Below are 22,266 nucleotides of genomic sequence, written 5' to 3'. Positions count from 1 at the left end.
AGAGAACGGCGCAGACGTGGGCTTGAAGAGGCCGCAGTTGCCATTGCTGGAAGAGGCAAACTTGATCGTGTTGCAAATTTCTGTTTGACAGTCTCCAGAAAAACGCCCTAAACGATCGATGGTCAAGAACAAATTACTAAGATCCGAAGCAAACGAAGTGGATCTGAAAATTAAGATGAAAAAAGAAGATTGAGAGAAAGTTCGTATTACCGAGAGCTCGAATCCTGACGGAGTAAAAGCTGGAAGCAGAGGCGCCCTCGCCTTCCTAGTTGCAAAGGCTCCGACAACCGGTTCAGGTAGCAGACTGGGTATTTATAGCGGACGATGTGGCGAGTGGGAACACTGAGGAGACCAAGGTCGACCGATCTCCCTACTGAAATGGCCAAACCGTCGGCTAACGCGTAGTTACGTAGCCAGGTGTTATTTCTCCATTCGACTCACCCCAAAATCAAAATTTGAATTTCTTTTATCTTTTTTTAGAACATCCAAACCGATGGGGCTCTGGATAATGTATCCTCAAGCTTTTATTTATAAAGTAAAAAAACAAAAATAAATATTATTGTTTACCATTTTTTTCTTTGTCTAAAATTTGAAGATATAAAATCCAAAAACATAAAAAAACCTAAAAGGTCGAATTTTTATTAAAATCTGACAATAAAGGAATTGAAATTTGTTGTCAGTAAGTTTGTCCAAAATAAACCAATGCATTTATCAAATAATAATCACAGTAATAAAAAGACAAGAAAATCATTATCAAAGGACAATTAATTAGAAACAGGGGGCACAATAAATACAATTATAAATTTCCCCCCTTCCCTCACATGTTAACTCAACAATCCTTAAAACATTTTCAAGGTGATCGGGGCTTAATTCTTCGAACAAGCCCCAGTATTGTTTTAACCCGACTAAGTCGTAGACACACCCATGAGTCCTAATTGATTCCATTTTGTTTGGGTGAAATTACAACCCTAATCGATTAACCTTGCCATGCAAAACATAGGCAATGATGGATCCTAAAACAAATACACTGATGAAAAGAGTAAACAGCAGACACCAAAAACCAATAACTAGAACTTTAAAGTTTTCGTCGTCTTTGCAAGTAGAGATTCCCAAAGCGGCGAATCCACCATGGTACTGTATCACCAAAACCGGTGCACTGGCCCTCACTTTCCTCGCTGCTAAACAGAGTCTGGTCCAAGCAGTCGAGTGCTGCTCCGCATGCTTCATTGTAGGACTGGCATGCAGAGTGGCACACCCGAAGCCTATTATCTCCATCCTTATCGCAACGTTGGATAGAAATCTACGACACAAAATGAGTAAAGATTGGAACCGGTTGTACTCAGCTGGTAAAGTGATGTCAAATCGATGATTCGAACAAACAACTCATAAATGCACAATGTAAAGTCGAACTGAATTCCAAAAATCTAACGAAAGTTATGAGAAGAACACAAATAGAAGAGTTTTGAAGCAATACTTAAAAGCTAGGGAATCCATGTAAGAACTTGCTAAACTTCACGTAAGGTTATAAACAACCAAAATACAATTGAAAGAAATAAGAAAATAATTAGGCACAAAAAACATACCCAACAGGCGAGTCGCTTGGCTGCTGCAGCACAGTAGCTGTTGTCAAGGATGCTAAAGAGCGAGTGAATGCTGGGCATCAAGCGGTTGTAGTTTGGCATTACAACGGCGGCTTCCAGCTGCTGCAGTATGCTCAGCTCACTTGGTGCACAGTGTTGTCCAAAAACATCCTGATCTAGTACGTCACCACAGAGAGAAAGGCTAGGCAGCAACGATGAGCTATTCTGGCAAGTATAGCCGGCGTAATCAGAGCAGCGGAATTCACACACACCATTGTCGCATACTCCTCCATGGCGACTGCACTGCTCATCACATACAGCTGCAAAATTCGGATGAGCAATTTAGCACATCGTTTTGTTTGACAAGATGGCGTTACATTACTAATGTGCAGAAATAGAAAAATAAATTAAGTCTATCGGAAGTGAATATGAAGAGGGGATTCCATAAAGTACCGGTAGAGCAATCGATGCCAGTCTGACCATTTTCGCATTCACAGATCCCATTTGGATGACAGGTACCATGTCCACTACAGTTTCCTGGACATGATCCTGTGGAAAAACAAACATTCCTCGATAATTACTAACAAGAAACTTTTCCTTACTACAAATCCAAGCCCAAAGTATTTGGCAATGATTATGTTGCTGATGAAGGATAAATGTCATTAAGTAAAGACACCACAAATAGATTAAAAATAATTAAGCTGCTAAATCATGTTAACTCACTTTCGCCGCAATTCTCGCCACGAAAACCAAGAAAGCAATGGCACTGCCCATTAATGCAATCACCATTAAAACTACAATAACCAGGACATGGGCTGTTTACAGACATAGGTACGCCACGGCACAACTCATGATAGGGTGGGCATATCAACTCACCTGCAGCATCAAACGCTTATATGAGAGGAAGGTCTGCATATATCTCATATTAAATGTTTTTTAAATGACCGAGAACTTACCACTAAATCCTTGGAACTGAACAGGACCACCAGCCTGTAGGCATGCCTTCCAAATACCATCCACAGCAACCTATATAATAGATATAAGATAAAATTAAGATCTAATCTACAACAGATTGCTAAGCCATCTGTAAGCAAAGTCCACAAATTAGATTAAATTTATTGCACGAAGAATTAAAAGAGGGATATGAGAAGGAAAGAAATACGAAATTGCAACACTAAAGCTGGTTTTATGATGAAATATCATCAGAGCAAGAAAATGATTCAAATTTGTCCATGTCAAAATAAAAACTGATTCAGCTAGATTCAGAATAACTTTACCAGAAAGGAAGAAATAGATAAATGACCACCCACCTTGGTTTAGCCACTTTATCCTTTTACTTTTATACAGAAAAAGAAGCTTCTGCAGAATTGCTAAGGAATAATCCAACTCAAAACAATACTATGATTGAACAAGGCAAAACAACATAATATGCCAAAAAGGCTATAGATTTATCTTGGGTTTCAAACTGATAAACGTTACACCTTGAATCAAAGAGAATAATAATGCTATCTTGCTGATAGTCATGAAATCCAACAAAAGGATTTAACATGAATGCCAATTACCTCTAGTGTGTTATTTGCACATCTATGTTGATAACAACCATTTCCCTGAGTCATAGATCCCCTAACAAAGCCTGTGCGCACCAATGATGAAGCCATGCACCTTCACGGACAATTAGCATGTTAGAATAAGACCAAGCGAACTTAATTTTGCCTAAGTTTGTCTTCAAATTGCTTCATGTATGGGTTTCGTTTGTTCCACAAACCTTGCTATTATTCTATTGAAGTTATTGCTAAATTTTAGTCTCACCTTGAGTTACTTCCTCGAACCTCGCCCAACATTCTATCAGGAGGACGTGCGCTACTAGTGTCTGTGCAAGAACCATCAGAATAGGCAACAAAATATGTGCAATAGTCTGCCAATGATGATTGTCCACCTGAATATGAGTAAATATTATAAGAAATTCAATCAGACAAAAGCTCATATCTATACCCCATATGAAGGTAACAAAGAATGATTTTAGTTGTTATCATAAGCTATAGATTATGAGCCTGGGTGCACTAAAGCAAATCATACTCAAGGATAGACAATTATAGTTCATTCAATATCTATTTTTTTTTTTTGTTGAATCTATTAAAAAATGAAGAAGGAAATCCATTTCAGGCTAGAGAAGAAATGGTTTATTTGCCTATTTTTACCTTTGAACCATTCATCAATCATTCCTTATTGTTGTATTTAAAGTCCCTTCCCTATTCTAAATATTACACACTTGATCTACAGAATAACTCAGCTTATACAATTCTTGGTTATTCCTCTAACACTGGAAAACACCACAAGTTCTGCGAATTGAAGGTGGTCAACATGCCAAAACCAACTTTCTACGTCAAATCATTGAGCTGATCATTGTTCACAAAGCTTAAAAATTGACCTAGAAAAACAGAAGGTAGATAGAAATGCCAAAGTGCCATGTCAAAATGGAAGACCTTGGAACAACAAATATGACAACAATGATAGTGGTATAGAACCCAGATAAATATGAATATTGTCACAACAAAATGTGCAGACTTAAAGAGAAGTTATATTCTGGGAATGAAATGAAAGATACAAAGAGGCTGTGTTTCAACTTTTACGATCAGACACTAACTAGAATCCAAGCTTACCTTTATTAGCTTGTGGAAAATATTGAGCCCATTTAGGCAAATCTCCATTATAACTTACAATAGGACAATATCCTTCAGCCTCCCTGTTGTATGTACAGCCGGACAACTGAGTTGTGTTACATTGGTATGCCCCCTTCCAATGATTGCAAGGAGAAGTAATAAACTCAGTTCCTTGATTCCTACCCCAATCAAGGCGCTCAGCTATGCTATAATTAGCCTGGTACCATCCACTATCCTCTAATAAAGCCAAGGTCATTTCTGAAACCACAGATCTTGTATCGACGGATCCTGTCATAATTTCATTCATCAAAAGTCTTTTCTCCCAATGAGAACCTGATCATGAAACACACATCAGTTAGTCATAATGGAAAGGAAATTAATTGAACTTTCAATGTGGCAATTTAACTAGATGTTTTTTTTTATTCAAAAGAAATTACCTGATGTACCACGACCACCTCCATCTTCTAACTCTAAGCCAGTAAAATTTTCAGAAAATGCCTACCAAACAATAATAAGCATCAAGCCAATAAAAAACGCAATCTCAAGTTTCAATGCTAAACTAATTATCATAGTCCAAATACATAATGAATATAATTATATAACAGTTTGGTGCAACTTACCCCATAATGGTATCTAGCATGCATAACAACTCGGGGCAGGACAATACGTGTAACCGCACGACCAAGCTTCTCATCCATAACTTGCACAGTGACCTGAAAGGATAGTTACAGAGACAAAAAAAAAAAGTAGTCAGAACTCAGAAGCTATGTATAAGGTAACAAGAGGAATAAGTTGTGATGACAAACTGCAAATTGATACCTGGCTACGCCTTCTCTTTCGTTCATCATGGAAATGTGCAAAGGCATGAGGGTCAAAACCTAAAACATGCATCACCTTTGAAGAAAAATGTCCTTCAGTTGCCACCAAGCATAATGAAAGAAGGCAGTAATAGAAGTAGCAGAATTATAGAGCATTTACTAACCTCGTGTATCAATGTGGCTGAAAGCAATGTTTCAGCCTCAGCTGTTAAATGACGAGGAGCGACATTTACATGACCTACAAATCATTGAAGGATAAACTTAATTGGTATATATGGCAGTAATAGCAGATAAACTTTCATTAACTTCCAGCAAATATGGTAGAAAAAAGCACCAGCAATAGCACGCCCCCATTGATCTCGCTCACATGCCACTGCCCATGCAAGAGTGTTGCCAGTTGTGGGTCTAGTTGTTACCAAGAGAACTAGGTCTGTGTCAGCAACACCATCTGCATGGCGTAGAGAAATTATAGCAAAAAATAAAAGATTTGAGTACTGGAGTAACAATCTCTAGAGAAATTATATAGAAAAAGATAAAATATTTGAGTACTGGAATAACAATCTATAGAGCAATTATATAGCAGAAAACAAAAGATTTGAATGACGGAGTAATAATCTATAGCAGAGCCGAAAACAATCCAGAAATGAGGACACCTTCAACATATTCATGTGGAAGTTGCACACCGCCATCCTGCCCACATGCAGAATATCCACTTAATCTCAAGTTCCCCTTAACAGGTTCGACTGCTAAAGCTCTTCTGAACCACTCTGCTGTTTGTCCTAGTGCCTGATCAGCATTTATAAAGGAATTTTTTTAAAAAAAATTATGAATGGAAAAGGAATAGAAATAGCATGGTGGAGACAGTAAACATCAGAACAAAGAAGTCAAGTAATTCACCCTATCAAACTTAGCAACAGACAAAGATCTAGGCATCTCAAATGAGTACAAACAGCATACCAATGATGTGCATTTTGTTTAATACAGACTAAGAACCAATATACTATAATCCATACCTTCTTAAGACGCTGCTTCTTATCTTCCCCTGAAATATCTTCCAATGTGCAGTTGTACCAACAATCTGCAAATACTGGCCTATCTCCATTAGGGGTGCACACAGAGCTTCTTGGAACTGATGTTGCAGAAGGTTCACCAAGCTGAAATAACACCAAGACCAGATAATGGTTCATGCTTATAAAATACAGGAACTCATTGTCCATAATTGAGCGATTTATTTTACTTTAACAGATTACCTTCACAAGATCTCCAACATTTAAGCAATCCCTATCATAAGAATGACCCACAGCATCATAATTTAAATATATCCTGATAGGCTGTTTTGAATCCTTTTGTAATGTAGGTGTTTTAGACACCTGAAGCAAAGCTCTTCTACCACTACGTTGTGATCTTGAGAAACTATGTTCATGGTAAACTTGTGGAGTAACTGAGTACTCTTTTCGACCAGGGCGGCGCCTCTGATGGAGTATCTCATCATGGATGCATGAGTGCATGAGATAAGCATCTCCCTCCACAGTTTCCAAATTTTGCCGAAGATATGGATAATTATTATGGGATTCTGCACTAGTTCTTCCAAAACTCACCAGAAGGAAAAATATCTAGAAAGAACAAAAGAAACCAAAATTTTCAATTTTTACTGAATTCTGCTAAGAGTTTCGTAAACCACAACATTAAAAAGTGACAACATTGCATCATGAAATAGCAACCAATGATGAAATTAAAGAGACAAAAGTACCGTGATCTGAGTAAAACTCAGTATAATAGCATTGCTTGCACTAGGTCGGCATAACATCATTTTGCTTGCGCTTCACAATTTTAGGGTAATCTAGGACAACATGGAAGAGAGTAAGATATTAAGCTCCCCTCGTCAGGAGAGGTTCTAGTAAATCCAAGATGACAGCCTCCACACTCTCGATCCTCAAATGACTTGGAATTACTCTACTATGAGATCTATCCATAAAAGCAGTAAACCCTAAACCACGAGCAGCCCTCACCAAGCTTCCCACTCCCCTAAAAATTACGATCATGAAACTTCACGGCTTGCACAGAAAATCTTCGCACCCGCAACAACAAAAACCCTGAAAAATAAAAATAAATAAATAAATAAACATTCTGACCACCGAAATAAGAACCGGCAAGGAAAATGCGATTCGCGACGATCCCCTAAGAAGAAGTGACGCTTTACCCCCATCTATCGCGCTCCAAAATGAGATTCAATATTTTGTTCCATTCGCCTCTCTAGGGAATGAAGGACCCGCCACCGAGAGAGGTTTGATTCTGCCTACCCAATCTGGCCAAAAGGAGCTAGCTCGTTCCCCTCCTCGCCTCCTTGTCAAGTGCAGACGCCGGCCGATGCAAGAGATCTCGCATTCAGCGGCCAACACCGGCAGATCCAGGAGCCACCTGGGTAGGCGACTCGTCGGGGAGGCGATGGAGACCGTAGCCGGAAGCACGGAGAGGCGAGAAGTCTAATGCGAAACGAGAGAGAAAGAGGAAGAAAGAAAGGGTCGCCGACGCGCCGCTGCACTGATTTTTTTTAACGGAACAAATTTTATTTTTTTAATAAAAAACACAAAAATAAAATTTTAAAACAAATATTTTGCACTAATTTACGTTGTGAAAGCCACTACACCAGACTGATATTACGAAAGTACCATCACCAGGAGATATGGATAATTGGATCTGGACGTCAGATTATTTCATTTTGAACCCTGTAATTTATTATTTAACCATTTTATCTTAACTTTATTTCGTTTGAAGACTTCAAATCAGACCGTGTCTCATATCATTTATATTATTTAAAATAATATAAATATGATTAAGATTTGCTTGAGGTAGAATTTAGATGGATATTAGTTGAATAAACTTGATGATCAAATTTTCTGATCCAAACAATTCAAATGTTTTTCTCTCTTTTTTTTTCCTTCAGTTTGAAAGGTAAAATTAAGTCAGAATTATTGGGGGTTGGAAATGTCAAAAATGTTATCATTCATCTTTTAACGAGCCTTAATTGTTAAAAATGTTCATAATTCGCTAGTGGTTGGCTCGTTCAACGGTCAAACAACGGTCACTGTTATTAATATATCATCAACTGCTACATTTAATTATGCTTTGTCAAAAGCGGTTCATCCAGTTCAAAGAGAGAAATTAAAGGACCAACGAAATTCTATCATTTGTGACATAAAAACGAATATACTTGTCCCAGCGCTTTCACCAATTTATCTTAAGATTAACACGAAAAAAGTAAATTACTATTAACCTTTAAAATAGTGACTAGTACATAAAAATAAAATTCTATCATTTGTTGCCTAATGAAGGGGACACCAAATCCATTATGTAAATTTCCGACGTCCCACACAGTTAATTCCATAGCTATTTGTAGAAAAAAAACCAAGACACTGAATATACCATATTTATCTCAACTTCGTCAAAAATCAACCCTTCATTTTACAACTCCACGTGTGATAACCAACTCAACCAAACTTGGAAGGTTATTATGCCTATGTCCCTTGCAACCGTCACTCTCATCAACATAAATAATAAAAAATAAAAATTACAAACATCTTAAACATTACACAAATACTATTTTACGACTATTTTACACAAAATAAAAGGACCTCGTACACTCTTAAATTGCAAAGAGCCCGCGAACAAAGTTCGTCTTGTAAATAAATGCAAAGTTGGAAGGCAAAGCTGTTCTTTTGCCTTAAGAAATGAGATCCTTGAAAAACAATAATAAAAATGGTAATAACAGAAAAAGCAACCCAAGTTCTAAAATCTTGCAGAGATTGCAAGAATCCTTGTTTGAGTAGTACAAGGAATTCAAGGGACACCTTGAGATGGCGGGCAAGGTTTGGTATTTAATTTGCCACAATCCCAAACCTCCCCCACAGAATCAAAACAATTAGTTTTTCTTAAACTCAAAAAAATCACTAATATATATATTTTTTTAAAAAAGAACATGTTTCCTAATCAATGCAAGATTAGTTGGAGAACAGGTCATGGTGTTCAAATTTTAAATATAAAAAAGGAAAAAAGCTAACTAATCCTTTATTTTATAACAGCCATGTCTCATGACTCGACAAATGCGCTGGGAGATTAAAGACTGATTAATTATAATTATTATGCAAGAATAGCAAATGGAGCAAAGTTTGTCCTGGTGTGATCCTAGGGATGAAATTTTATAATAAAAAATATAAACAAATTAGACTAGTTGCGTCAGCCTCTTATTGAAATGTTGTTATTATTTAAATCAACCATATACTTTTGTAGCAAAAGAAAAGGAAAAAAAACATATTACACCCCACAGTTTGTCCTTAGATTAGGTGAAGAAAAAGTAAACCAATCAACTTATAAATCAACCATGCACTAAATCATATAAGCAGTATCAATCTGGTTAAAATACAGTGGCTTTGCTAAGGCAGAGAGAGTAAGACCCAACTTGTTGCTTCATATCCCATGGTTTATCCTTCCCAAACTTAATTAAATAAGCAAAAACTCCCACAAGTCTCGTATCAATGAGCCAGAAGAAGAACGCGTACACAGAACATTAGCAGCCTACAAAGACACTAAATTTATGGCAATTACTAAACTTACGACGATTACATTCCTCACACCGCCAAGACAATTAGATTTGGCCATCCACTAAACAATGAAGGATGTTACAAACACAGAACATAAAAGAAGACAGCACGCGTTTGACTATATGAAAGACTCGTTAGTAACGGGCAGTAGAAGAAAGCAGCACTTGTTTGTGCAGTGCCATTTGCTAAGGTTGCAAACTGTGTATGTGCTTTGAGAATTTCAGTTGTGGTTTAGTCCCTCTCGTGCCGTGAAACGTTATTGAAAGTCACTATATTTAGTTAACAGCTAGGAAGTCACCTTTTGAGCTTGCTTTGTACCAGGCTGAGGAGGAAATCAGTGAATATGTGTTCATAGCCAGACATTTTACTATAGCCTGCAAAGTTTGCACAATGGAAACAATTCACTGACAAGAAGAAAAACAATAAAAAGGGGGAGTTAAGAAAAGGTTGGATTATCAACTAATTGATACGGGCATTCCAAAGATGCAGCTGTTTTGTGGTTGTGCAAAATATGGCAAAATAATGATAGAAATTATTTCAAACTCTATCGTTTTTGACATACAAATTCTAGTTCAATGGTTATATTTAGACACCATAGACTTAAAGAAACACCACATACAGAAACCTTGATCCAACAGAGGATGATAGAAAATGGCAAGGAAAAGTGTAATATTCAACTTAACCACTAATCTAAAACATATATCCATCCATTATTTTATTCCAAATGGAAATACACAAAACAAATAAAAAATTATCGATTATAAGTTCAGATTTTCCCTTGAAATTAATGACTACTGATTTAAGCCGGAAGGAATAGAAAAATAGATTATCATCCAATAGCCACCTTGTCTTTTTTTTTTCTTTTTGACTTTATCCAGCCCCCGAGGGTATGGTGCAGTGGCAGGGTATTCAAGTTGTCACCCAGACATTCACGGTTTGATCCCCAAGTATGACACATTTGCAAAAAAAATTTCTCCAAATGGGACGCGCAATCAAGGTATGTTGGCCTTCTGGGCTGCCCGTCACAAATGTTTTCCGATTTTAGATGGCCGATGGAAAATTTTAGTGGGACCGGGCCGGTCACTCAAGGTAACTGGGTTTATCATTTTTTTTTCTTTTTGACTTTATATGCTCAGGTCAGGAACCAAAAAAGACAAAACAAATAGTAAACACCTACTGGACTAAAGGTAGTTCTAGATCTTTGTTCTTATAAAAGAGACTAAAAATACCTACTTCTCTTGAACTATTTTATTTTCAAAATATTCTGATTCAAATTTTCATTTCCACAAAAAAGAAGGAAATTGAAAAGAAAATTTTAAAATATTTGCCGACTTTTTGATGTCATTGCACACAAAAAGTTTTATTTTACACAGAAGATGCTCGATTCTCACAAAAATAAGAAGAAAAAAAATGATCGAAACAAAGATGGAAATATAAAATCAAACAGTACACCAGTTTTAACCACACAAGGCCAAGATTTTCAAACTAACCATTTACAAGACAAGCATATCATATTTGCTGATCTCTACAACTGAACCAGGAAAAGGAAAGACCAAACTACCAATGTTAAGAGAAAAACCAAAATAAGTAGGATATACTTACCAGGAAAATAATTGATATCAATGACATAAAATCGGCCTTTAGTTCCATGCTCTCTAATTATATCTATGTTGAATAATCGAAGGCCCTACAGGCAATAAACACAAAGAGAAACTTATACAAATCTACAAATTAATTGGATAATGCATACAAATAGCCAATCCTCTCACCAGTCTATGACGGAGCTCCCTACATAGGTTCTCAAGCAAAGGTCTTGGAGGAAGTTCTACACAGCAGTAGTATAGAAACAAATCATCTCCATCGCATTGTACTACATACTATTAGTCAATTGAAAATTAATAACACATTAATTGGTTGAATTAATCTTACCAGCAACACCAGGGTCCAATTCTGCGTCATCTGCAGATGCAGCAGCACAAGAAACTCTTGGAAACTGAAAGACACCAGTGTTGTTTAATGGTTCACACTTATTAACATCAGGAAGGGAAAACCGACGAACGACCTTTATTGTCTCCCCAACGATATAGACCTTAAAGAGGACCCCACCTATAACAGTGGGAAAATAAGTTGAGTGAATTGAAAATGGAAGCCTGGCAAATTGAGAGTCAAAAACAAATTACCATGGTTAACAAATTCTTGGAGAACCAAAGGAGGGTCAAGTTTTGACAAGGATACTTCGTCATAGGCAAGTGATAGTTCATGTGATTTTGCACTTCCATCGGCTACTAAAGGCTTGACAACTGCAAAAACAAACACCATAACACAACGAAGAAGATACAGCCCAAATTAAAAAGTAGACATGCAAGTTAGCTGTCCAAATGTTCCTAATTCACTACACATCACAAAAGGTTAAATTGTCCTTACTCAAATTTGCATGGATGGACAACAATTGCTAAAAAAAGAGCTACATCATTTTGAAGTCATGCAGCAAGGTTTACTAGAGAATTAGAGACATGCACTGAGAGTGAAGTCACACCCAAGGATGGCAAAAAGATTGTACAAGATGGAATTTATGTTTATTGTTCATTTCAGGGACTAAATTGTCTCAAGGTCAATGGTGCGAAGCCCATTGTTAAATGAATGTTTTCATTCATTTGATACCTAGAGCATCCAAATCAATTTACTAATCTTAAACATGGTATATGCTTACATCAGAAGTAGACAATCAGAGACTGACATCAAACATCTAATAGAGCCAATTTTTACTTCCTATTAAACTAAGGAGACAGTGTTTCTTCTTGCACTAGATATAAGGTCCCATTGCCTTCTATATACACTCCTATCCATCTAATTACGGCTAAGAGAAATATCCGTTTTTAAGAAAATAGTTCAAATGCTACTTAATTGTGTCAATTCTTCATTTTGAATCATCTTTATGACATATGTCGCATTGCTGACCCATGCTGGTTTTCTAAAACAATATAACACTAGATGGGATAAAGTGACATTGCTATTGAACATCAAGGAATCCCATTCCTTCCTTCCAACATCAATTGCAAACATTTTTCTGCATAAAGGATGATTGCTAAGATAGTGAAAAAAAGTACCAGAGTTTACCTAATGGTAGACTTAGCCCAGCCTTGTTAACAGCATCTGGAATTGATGAAGGATCTTTTGTGATGATAAGTTGCCTAGGAATGCCAACTTTGCCTACAATTATTATTCAAACAAGATACAATTATAGTTCTATCATTTTTGAGTCTTCACAATTGGAAGATTGTTTTAGACATGAGAATACTTCATGGTGAATAATGGGCAATAATTTCAAGAAGATGGTAAGCAAACCAGAGTATAGAGAATTAAATAAATGACTGAACAGCTAATGGACAGAAATGTATTGAAGCAGAGTATAAATGTTTCAAATGACTCTCATGAGGGACATGGAATATGGGAAGTTGTTAATTTGATCCAAAATAATATTTTTGTGACCATGCAACTTAGTTTTAGCATGATGCATAGCAGAATTACCATAGCAGTCCGACAGATTCAGATCAGCCACATCTTGGAGCATCGATTGGCGATTACGCAAATGTTTTATTGCAGCTGGTGGATCAAGTACAGTAACTTCTGGATGTTTTTCCCAGTAATCCTTCAAAGATTAATAGAATCAAGAAGTAAAAAAAATATAATTTTTTTGACACCACAAATTCAAAAGACGAAAGTTGACAATTATTCTCAAAGAGAGAAGATGCATAACACAATCACCAAGGGTATTTTCTGGAGAGTCAATCGCCAAGTGTGTAGGACACAAATTATGAAAACTTCAGCAATTAAAATTGGGACATAGACAAAAACTCAATGGGAGTTTTTTTTCTCCACCAACAGTATCAATTTATTATAGTTGTAAATGTAAAATATTCAAGTAAATTTCTGTGAAAGGTTCAGGTCAATATGTTTGGGATACAAGACCAAAACTCTGCAAAAGAGAAATGTACAAGTTAGACAAAAGAATCTTGAATCATTGCATACCAAAACTAGAGTATAATTGAGGGTATTGCTACTTGTATCAGATGGATCTTAGCCATGGAGCCATCCGTATACCAGAATTACAAGAGTACAGACACTAAAAAGATGGCTTTCCAAAACTTTTTCCACAAAGGTCGGATCTTAGTTCAATAATTAGATTCTAGATGCACCACAAATTAGGTCACCTATAAATTAAAAGATGATATAGTTTTTATGAAGATGAAGTACAATTTCCTAGTGTAGCTTTCACCACCAGCCTCACAATCATTAATAAGATGGAGAGTAAGTTGACCCCGTGATTTACCTCCCTTCACATAACTTGGGAACGGGCTGTGAGGGGCACTTGGGATGAGCGTAATCATCTTTTTGCTACAATTAATCAGATGGAGAGAGAACAAATTTTGTAAGTAATTCAAGAGATGGGCAAACCTTTTAGGTTTACCATTGAGCAATACTTCAATTTCGATGAATAAATTGAGTTCTAGCATGGTGCAGAATCTATGTACCCTTCTGAATAGCTGAATTGATCAAGTGATAGTATACTGATTACTGATTATATAGAAGTTCTGAAACTTTAGAAGGTGACTACTAACCTCTAGGAGTTGTTGCCACTCTTTTCCAGTCAACTACACAAATATTAAAAACCGATGATTATCAGTTCCAGTTCAACCATGTGGAAAATCAATACAAAAGGGTCAGGACCATTAGTCTGTTCACATATTTTCACAAATACCAATTAGTCACCACACAACAATAGCTAGCATTCAACAATTTCAATCCCTAACATGGAAATAGTCGTTGCCTATTAAATTTAAAATGATTGAAATTGTCATCCATGGGAGACGCCTAACCTTGTGGAGAACAATGTCAAAAGGGCCTTGATTTCCAAGTGGTTGGCAGTGGTCAATGGCAACAAATATAATTCCCTTCTTCCTGCATCACATATAAGAAAATCTCCTCAGATTAATTTTTTTTTTTCAACTTTTCAGAGTCCTGAGATATCTGGCTTTGATAAATAAACTGATATTTTCTTGCTCGACATTTTTTTATGGAACGAACCAGGGTAGACATATATGTCAGCAAATAAAGCTTTTTAAAAGTCAATAACAGAAGGAAACGTCAGAGTTCGTTGGTAGCATAGTCCACGCAATTAAAAAAAATATAAGCATTCTATTCTATGTTTTCTCAAAAACCAATAGTTGACAATATAGTAATATGATACTATTCTTCTCAAGGTTCAAGAGTTCCTCAATGAAATGATGATGTCCTTTTGACCGTTTTCTGAGACAAATGGCTGAGCTGCATTGCATGCGCAGGAGAATCTTCTGATTTAGGGAACCAAAGATTCCGGATATCACCACGTCAGACATGCCAGCTTAGATAAATGCATGAATCAAGCTACTGTTAAAGATAAGGCAAATGGAGTCCTGCTGTGAAAGCTTGCAAGAATCAATGCCAGTTTTCTTTGGAAAAGGACGCTGATGATTTATGAACTTCCCCAATTATCCTCTTAACCAGCAGTCGGATTCGATAAGAACATCGACTAAATAAGTAAATATTTTAGAAGTCAACAGTAAATATATATATATATATATATATATATATATATATATATATATATATAAAGAAAATAAACTAATAAAGGAACAGAGAATCAATCGGAAACTAACTTTTTATTTAAAAGATAAGCACGCTAAATAAAAATGAAGAAAAAAACATAAGAATTCGGAAACAGAAAAGATGGAGAATCTTTAACTCACGATCGCTCTCATTTTAAATTCAAAAGAAAGAAGCGCATAGTTGTATCTTTAGAATCTAAAACGAAAGTCCATTTGATACTCGATAGACTCATCACAAATCCAGTGTCCCACCACCTTCACTAGCAGTGACCCGGATAATCAGACGAAAACCCCCGAAGTCTCAAACACCAATTTCTGGCGTGGAGGACTCACCTCGCCAATCCTTCCAGCTTAGGCTGCAAAAAACTCTTGACCTTCTTCGACGTCAGAGCGTAACCCACGACAAGTTTCTGCGACGGCGGAGGCGCGAGCAACGTAAGGGGAACCCTCTCTTCGGCTTCCTCCTCCTGCTCCTCCTCCTCATGTCGGATGCACGAGACTTCTCCGTTCAACCTCATCGACCAAAAGCACACGAACAAAACCCTAGAACACCACCGTCCTCGAATGATCAAAAGATGGCAACGGAACGACGCGGTGGTTTCAATTCGGGGAAGGCTGCGAGATTGGTCGAGCGGGCAACGATCGAGCCAGCGAGGGGAGCAAGAAAAGTCCGGGAGCAATCCAAAGAGGAAGTAGCCGGAAAGGAAGCAGAGAGGCAGAGCGAGCGAGGGATGAGGGAGGCTCGATCGGCGGCATTTGTAGCAGAGCTCAATCGGGAATAAATTCCATAAATGATGCAATTACCAAAATGGGAATCACGTTTCCTTCTATTTACGAAACAAGCACGGTTCAAATCAACCGTCCCTACCGACGTGACCATTGACGCCTGACGGGGCGGGCCCCTCTTTGATTGAACGGTATCTCTGTCGAAAGCATTAGAGGAAAATTTACGTGCAGTCCCCTTGATAAACACAATTTTATATGTACTTTTTCACTTCTTAATTTAATATATTTATCTAATTATTTTTTGATATTTTAAGTATAATAAATTTAAAAATAAATATAAATCCTCTTAAATTTAGTACATTAAATTAGAATAAAATATGTTTTCTATCAAATTGAGTATGATTTTTTTCCATCTATGAAAAACATACTAGATTTTCTTTAAATAGTACTCAATTAGATGTAAAATATACTAAATGTTCTTTAAATGATACTCAATTGGATGAAAAATATACTAGATTTTTTTCAAATGGTACTGAATTTAGGAGGAATTATATTAAATAGGAAAAAAATCGTACTCAATTTAATAGAAAATATACTCGATTCTAATTTAAAATGTTGAATTTAATAGGAATTATACTCATTTTTAGATTATTTATACCTAAAATATATGAAGGATAATTTTAATTAAAAATATACTCGAATATACTAGATTTTCTTTAAATGATACTCAATTGGATAAAAAATATATTAGATTTTCTTTAAATTATACTCATTTTTAGACCTTTTGTACCTAAAAAATCTGAGGGGCAATTTGATCACAATATTTACATGAGGAAATTGAAGCAAATAAAACTTTACATGACTGGAAATAAAATTTTTCATAAGTGAGAATTATATACAAAATTCAAATTGTGATTAAAAATTTTTCTCTATACAAAATTTAAATTGTGATCAAATATTTTTCTCTATTTTACTCTAGCATTAACTTATAATACCTCCTTTGTATTATTGGTTCACCGGGACTGGGCTTCTGGTAATATTAAAAATGTATTTGTCAGGAATCAAAAATAACTTTACTTTGGCAGGGAGTTGACTTGCGGTAAACACATGCTATTTGCTTTGGCTGACGAAGACATTGATGGGCAACAACAGGACATCCATTGAACCTAATAAAGAAGCACAGTGAGCGGTTCGCCTCCGTCGTTTTCAACCCTTTTGACGTTGCTCCGATCTTGTGTGGAGTACGTCAAGATACAGATGTGCTAACGCTATTACTACTACTAATGACGATGACGAAGATATCTCCGCGTGTAACCTGTATCGATAATTATCTAGTATATATATTTAAGATGGAAAACGATGATAAAGAGAAATTTATTTTACACGAGTCAATTATCATAGTGTAAATTAAAATCAAATCAAGACGATCAATCTAGATTGATCCGATCGGAAAGTGATTACAACAATTGATCGGAGGAATCTTTGTTCGATCGACCATCTAGATGAATCAATGTCCGATCAACTCGGTCGGTCGAAGAGAGGGTTGAGCAGGTCACTCATTCGGCTCGGAGTATGACTTTAGCATTGTACGTATTAATAATGAATCGATAAAATAATAAAAGAGGAAAAGAAATATACTTAATAAAGGGAAGAGAAAATAAAAAAAAAACATTCCATCTATCATTGAATGCGAAAAAGTCAAGACAAAGATGTTTCTATCGATAATTAATATCATTAAATAGAGAAAGATAGAAAGTCATTAAGAAAGGTATAAAAGAGTATGCTAGGTATGAAGAAAGACAAGATTCATCTCTATCTCTATCTCTATTTTTTTTATTGCTCTTCCTACTGTTGTTTCTAACTTGAGTGTCGAAGGGTCATCGTCAGGGACCCCTTCCATGATTTGATTTGTTTTGCATAGAGAAGCGAGATCTTCATCAGTCAGCAGAGCTGTCACATCCCGGCTTTCCAGTTTCACGCTTTCGGGCATGATCATTTTGACGTCGTTTGTGGGAAAATTACCTGCATCTGAACGAGAAGATGGAAGACGTTGGATGATTCACAACGGTGACGCTCACGCAAGAAGAGCTTGACACACTGATACAAGTCCGAGCGACAAAGATAGTGGAGCAACAGCAACAACAGGCACTGGCCAAGCACCAACAAGCATTGGGCGAACGCCAAGCACAGGAGCCTACAGCCTCAGAGGCAGGTCGCCAGGATGAGAGTGGAGACCGAGCGGAACAAATTTTCACTCGAGAACCGAACAAAAAGCCGATCGACACCTATAGGGAGGTTCCTAATGCGTCGGTCCCATACCACCGAACACTGTTATGGACTCCAGTAGAAGGAAGGGACCAAGCGGATAGAGATTGAGGATCTTCCTCGAATGAGACACCCGCTCGAGACATAAGGAAAAGGAATGCACTCAGAGAAGATGATTCACCCGAGTGAGTCAATCAGCAGTTTCAGAAGGGATTCTAAATAATCCTATGCCGAAGTATTATACCTTACTGACGATCGAGGAATATAATGGAGCGACCGATCCGGACAATCATTTGGCCAAGTTTGATAACACGACCACACTTCACCAGTACACGGATAGGGTAAATTGTCGAGTCTTCCTCACCACGCTAGCTGGATCAGTGCAACGTTGGTTTAAACGATTACCGAGCAGCTCCATCCAAAGTTTCAAAGACTTCCGAGCGATCTTCCTGCATCACTTCGCTAGCAGTCACCGCCACCAGAAGATGAGTGTGAATCTATTCTCGCCGAAGCAGGGGCCCCGAGAGGCATTGAGGGCTTATATCTAGCGTTTCAATCAAGTGGCGATGGATATCCTAGCGGTCTCCTCGGATGTATTGGTGAACGCCTTCACCCAAGGGCTCATCGAAAGAGAGTTCTTCCGATCGCTCATTAAAAGGTTGTCGAGGGACTTTGGCCACCTATAAAAAAAGGTCAACGAATACATCAACGTAGAAGAAGCCCAAGCGGCAAGGAAGAAGAAGACGCCCGGCTATTCTACAGGAGCTTTTGAACGACGACAGCTAAGCAATCATCAACCCCCCAAGGGGCCTCGATCAGGAGTCCCACCACACGAGCCTAGGACACATGTAGTGCAGCATGTGACGACCGCTCGACTGACGGCTGCAAAAGACAAGATGTGGACGCCGATGTTCTGCTTCTTTCACCAGTCGACGACGCACAACACCTGGGACTACTACGACCTAGCAGTTAGCAGGCCCTCCTCGCGAGGATATCGTTATCGATCCCCATCACCTTATCGGTGACAAAGGCACCGATCAACCGTCCGAAGAGAAGAAGAAAGGACAACAGCCGAACCACGCCACCATCGACCTTAACATGGGATCAATCAAATTCCCGCCCGAGTCTTTGCCGAGTAGAAGAAACGGCCGGCACGGAAGGAAGAGAATCAGAGTAACACCGCTCGGGAGAGGTAGGTCGACCGATGGAGATTCTAACCGAGTAAGGAAGTCTCATGCTCGGAGACTCGAGATCCACACTGTTGGTTGCAGCAGGGAGAAAGCTGAAGGACTCGAGATCAGTTTCGACCCCAGAGATTTAGGAGTAGAAATTCCTCATGACGATGCATTGCTCATCCGACCAGTAATTATCAATTATACAATCCATCGAACTTTTGTTAATACAGGGAGCTCGGTGAACATCATATACAAGAAGACATTTAATCATTTGCAAATCGACCGAAGCGAACTGCTGCCAATGACAATCCCGCTCTACGATTTCATGGGCAACGAAGTGTTGCCGATCGGTCAGATCAAGCTGACCATCTCACTCAGCGAGGAGCCCATGAAGAGGACAAAGACCACAAACTTCATTGTGGTAGACGCACCGTCGACCTACAATATTATATTAGGTCGACTGACCGTCAACGAGTTCCGGACGGTAATGTCCATCTACTGCCAGAAGATTAAGTTCCCGGTGGAGGACAAGGTGGGAGAAGTCAAGGGTGACAAATTGGTCGCTCGGCAATGTTACGTCGAGATGATTAGATCAGAAGCAAGGACTGTACGGAAAAATCCGCGCTTAGAGGTGAACGCCATCATTGAGAAGCCGCCCACGATGGTTTATGAAGAAAAGGAAAAAGTCCAGATTCACCCGAGTTGGTCTGAAGCGACCACCTTCATTGCAGTCGATCAGGAAGCGAGAGAATGGCAGAGTTGTCCGCCTGTCTTAGGCGGAATCATGATGTGTTCAACTGGTCAACCCACGAGCTCCCTAGAATCTCGTCGAGCGTTACCCAGCATGAGCTTCATATCCGACCAGACACCCAACCCGTGAAGCTGAGGAAAAGGGACTTCAGCGCAGAGCAAAATCTAATCATCCAGGTAGAAATAAAGAAATTACTAGAGTCTGGCCACATCCAGGAAGTTCAGTTCTCGGGCTGGCTTGCTAATGCCATGCTGGTCTCTAAGCAGGGCAACAAATGGCGGGTATACATCGACTTCCGTGACTTGAACAAGGCGTGCCCGAAGGATTTCTATCCGTTATCCTGGATAGACTAGATGGTGGACTCTACAGCAGGCTGTGAGCTGATCTGCATGCTCGGCGTGTATCAAGGTTATCACCAAGTGTCGCTCGCCAAGGAAGAACAGGAAAAAGTTAGCTTTATCACGACCGATGGAACGTTTTGCTACAACATCAAGTCGTTCGGACTAAAGAACGCTGTTACCACCTACCAGAGGCTAATGAATAAGGTGTTTCGGAAGCAGATCTTGGCTGCAACTTGGAGGTATACGTCGATGACATATTAATAAAGTCAATTTGAGCTGTTGATCTATATGCGGATATTGAAGACATATGCCGAACCTTGAGAACATATGAGATAAATCTAAACCCAAGCAAGTGTCTGTTCGACGTTAAGAGTGGATGCTTCCTCGGAGATATGGTCACCGAACGGGGTATTGAGGTGAATCTGAGCAAACTGAAGGCGTTACAAGACATGCCCCCACCCCGTAGCTTAAAGGAGGTCCAACGACTGACCAAACGGATCACCGCATTGTCTAGATTCATATCCAAGTCATCTGACCGGAGTCTACCGTTCTTCAAGGTGTTACGCTGAGTGATAAAATTTCAATGGGATGCGAAGTGTGATCGGGCGCTAGAATAGCTCAAGGAGTATCTTAACTCCTTGCCTGTGTTAGCTATGCCAAGCATTGGGGAGGCGCTCTGAATCTATCTGTCGACCACTAAGTATGCGGTCGGCTTGACATTAGTTAAGCAGAACGACTTTGAACAACAACCCGTGTATTTTCTAAGCCATATATTGAAAGATGCAGAGTCCTGCTACACTTGTCTTGAAAAATTAGCTTATGCGCTGGTGTTAATTGCTCGAAGAATTGTCTATACTTCCTCGCTCATCCGATCATTGTCATCACCAATAGTACGCTAGGAAGAGCCCTCTTCAACCCAGAAGCATCCAGACGGCTAATCAAATGGACAACCGAACTAAGCGAGTTTGATATTCAATGTCAACCCCGAATGACAATCAAAGCTCAAGCCTTGGGCGATTTCGTCACAGAGGTCCAAACGTCGAACAAGCAGCAAGCTAGAGAATATATGATGATGGTTCATCCACTCGACAAAGAAGCAGGATCGACATTCTGCTCATCTCATCGCGGGAAGATTGGATACAACTTTCCGTTCGGCTGGACTATCGGGCCACCAATAACGATGCCAAGTATGAAGCCTTGATAGCCGACTTACAGGCAGCACGACATATCGGAGCCACAAAAGTCCTTATTCATTTGAACTCTCACTTGGCCGCCCAACCGCTATTAGGGACGTTCAAGATTAGTAGCTCCCAACTCAAGTCATATGCAGAAGCCTTTGAGGAGCATTGTCCAGAAGATCCCCCGATCGGACAATCGAGTAACGGATAAACTAGCTAAGTTAGCTGGTCCATTATCACTAGTCGTGATCAGCCAGCTGATCGAACAAGTTTTATTGGTGGCACACATCGACTGGATGGAGGGAGTGATCCTCTCGAGTGACTGGATAATGTCGTTGATTGAATCCCTCCGAGTGGATAACATGCTGGTCGACCAGGAGGCAACAGGACTATTAAAGAAGAGGGTTAGGTCATTCACCCTGATCGGAGAGCAGCTTTATAAGAGATCTTTCTCAAGGTCACTCTCAAATGTGTGAGTTCGGAGGACATGAAATATATACTCCAAGAAGTACATCTTGGCTCTTGTGGA

The 22,266-nt window shown here is 38.6% G+C and overlaps 2 protein-coding genes across 4 annotated transcripts; both read right to left on the bottom strand.

Moving 5' to 3' along the window:
* Positions 1–796: 796 nt before the first annotated feature.
* LOC122056013 (leishmanolysin-like peptidase) lies at positions 797–7,602 on the bottom strand. Its single transcript, XM_042617748.1, has 18 exons — positions 7,259–7,602; positions 6,809–7,151; positions 6,309–6,671; positions 6,072–6,212; positions 5,712–5,844; positions 5,393–5,506; positions 5,223–5,296; positions 5,060–5,134; positions 4,861–4,953; positions 4,678–4,738; positions 4,241–4,573; positions 3,390–3,516; positions 3,143–3,242; positions 2,537–2,606; positions 2,304–2,456; positions 2,034–2,129; positions 1,584–1,900; positions 797–1,300 (listed from the first exon to the last, which is right to left on the bottom strand). Exons 2-18 carry the CDS (start codon positions 6,866–6,868, stop codon positions 1,076–1,078), a joined length of 2,535 nt encoding a protein of 844 aa, XP_042473682.1. The 5' UTR covers positions 6,869–7,151; positions 7,259–7,602; the 3' UTR covers positions 797–1,075.
* Positions 7,603–9,399: 1,797 nt separating this feature from the next.
* LOC122056012 (inositol-tetrakisphosphate 1-kinase 3-like) lies at positions 9,400–15,952 on the bottom strand. 3 transcript variants are annotated; one of them, XM_042617745.1, is made up of 11 exons: positions 15,635–15,952; positions 14,534–14,615; positions 14,276–14,308; positions 13,185–13,305; positions 12,774–12,866; positions 11,837–11,956; positions 11,719–11,762; positions 11,586–11,649; positions 11,426–11,481; positions 11,259–11,343; positions 9,400–10,030 (listed from the first exon to the last, which is right to left on the bottom strand). In XM_042617745.1, exons 1-11 carry the CDS (start codon positions 15,817–15,819, stop codon positions 9,951–9,953), a joined length of 963 nt encoding a protein of 320 aa, XP_042473679.1. In that variant the 5' UTR covers positions 15,820–15,952; the 3' UTR covers positions 9,400–9,950. The 3 variants fall into 3 exon arrangements, with proteins under 3 accessions (XP_042473679.1, XP_042473680.1, XP_042473681.1); XM_042617746.1 differs by lacking the exons at positions 14,276–14,308; positions 14,534–14,615; positions 15,635–15,952 and adding an exon at positions 13,987–14,200 and having other exon boundaries at positions 11,586–11,762; XM_042617747.1 differs by lacking the exons at positions 9,400–10,030; positions 11,259–11,343; positions 11,426–11,481; ... (2 more) ...; positions 11,837–11,956; positions 12,774–12,866 and adding an exon at positions 13,987–14,200 and having other exon boundaries at positions 13,224–13,305.
* Positions 15,953–22,266: the final 6,314 nt, after the last annotated feature.

The sequence above is a fragment of the Zingiber officinale genome, chromosome 3B (genome assembly GCF_018446385.1).
Source record: "Zingiber officinale cultivar Zhangliang chromosome 3B, Zo_v1.1, whole genome shotgun sequence".
NCBI classification, from domain to species: domain Eukaryota; kingdom Viridiplantae; phylum Streptophyta; class Magnoliopsida; order Zingiberales; family Zingiberaceae; genus Zingiber; species Zingiber officinale.
The sequence above is the reverse complement of the archived record's forward strand: the minus strand, read 5'-3'. Positions and strand labels throughout refer to the sequence as shown.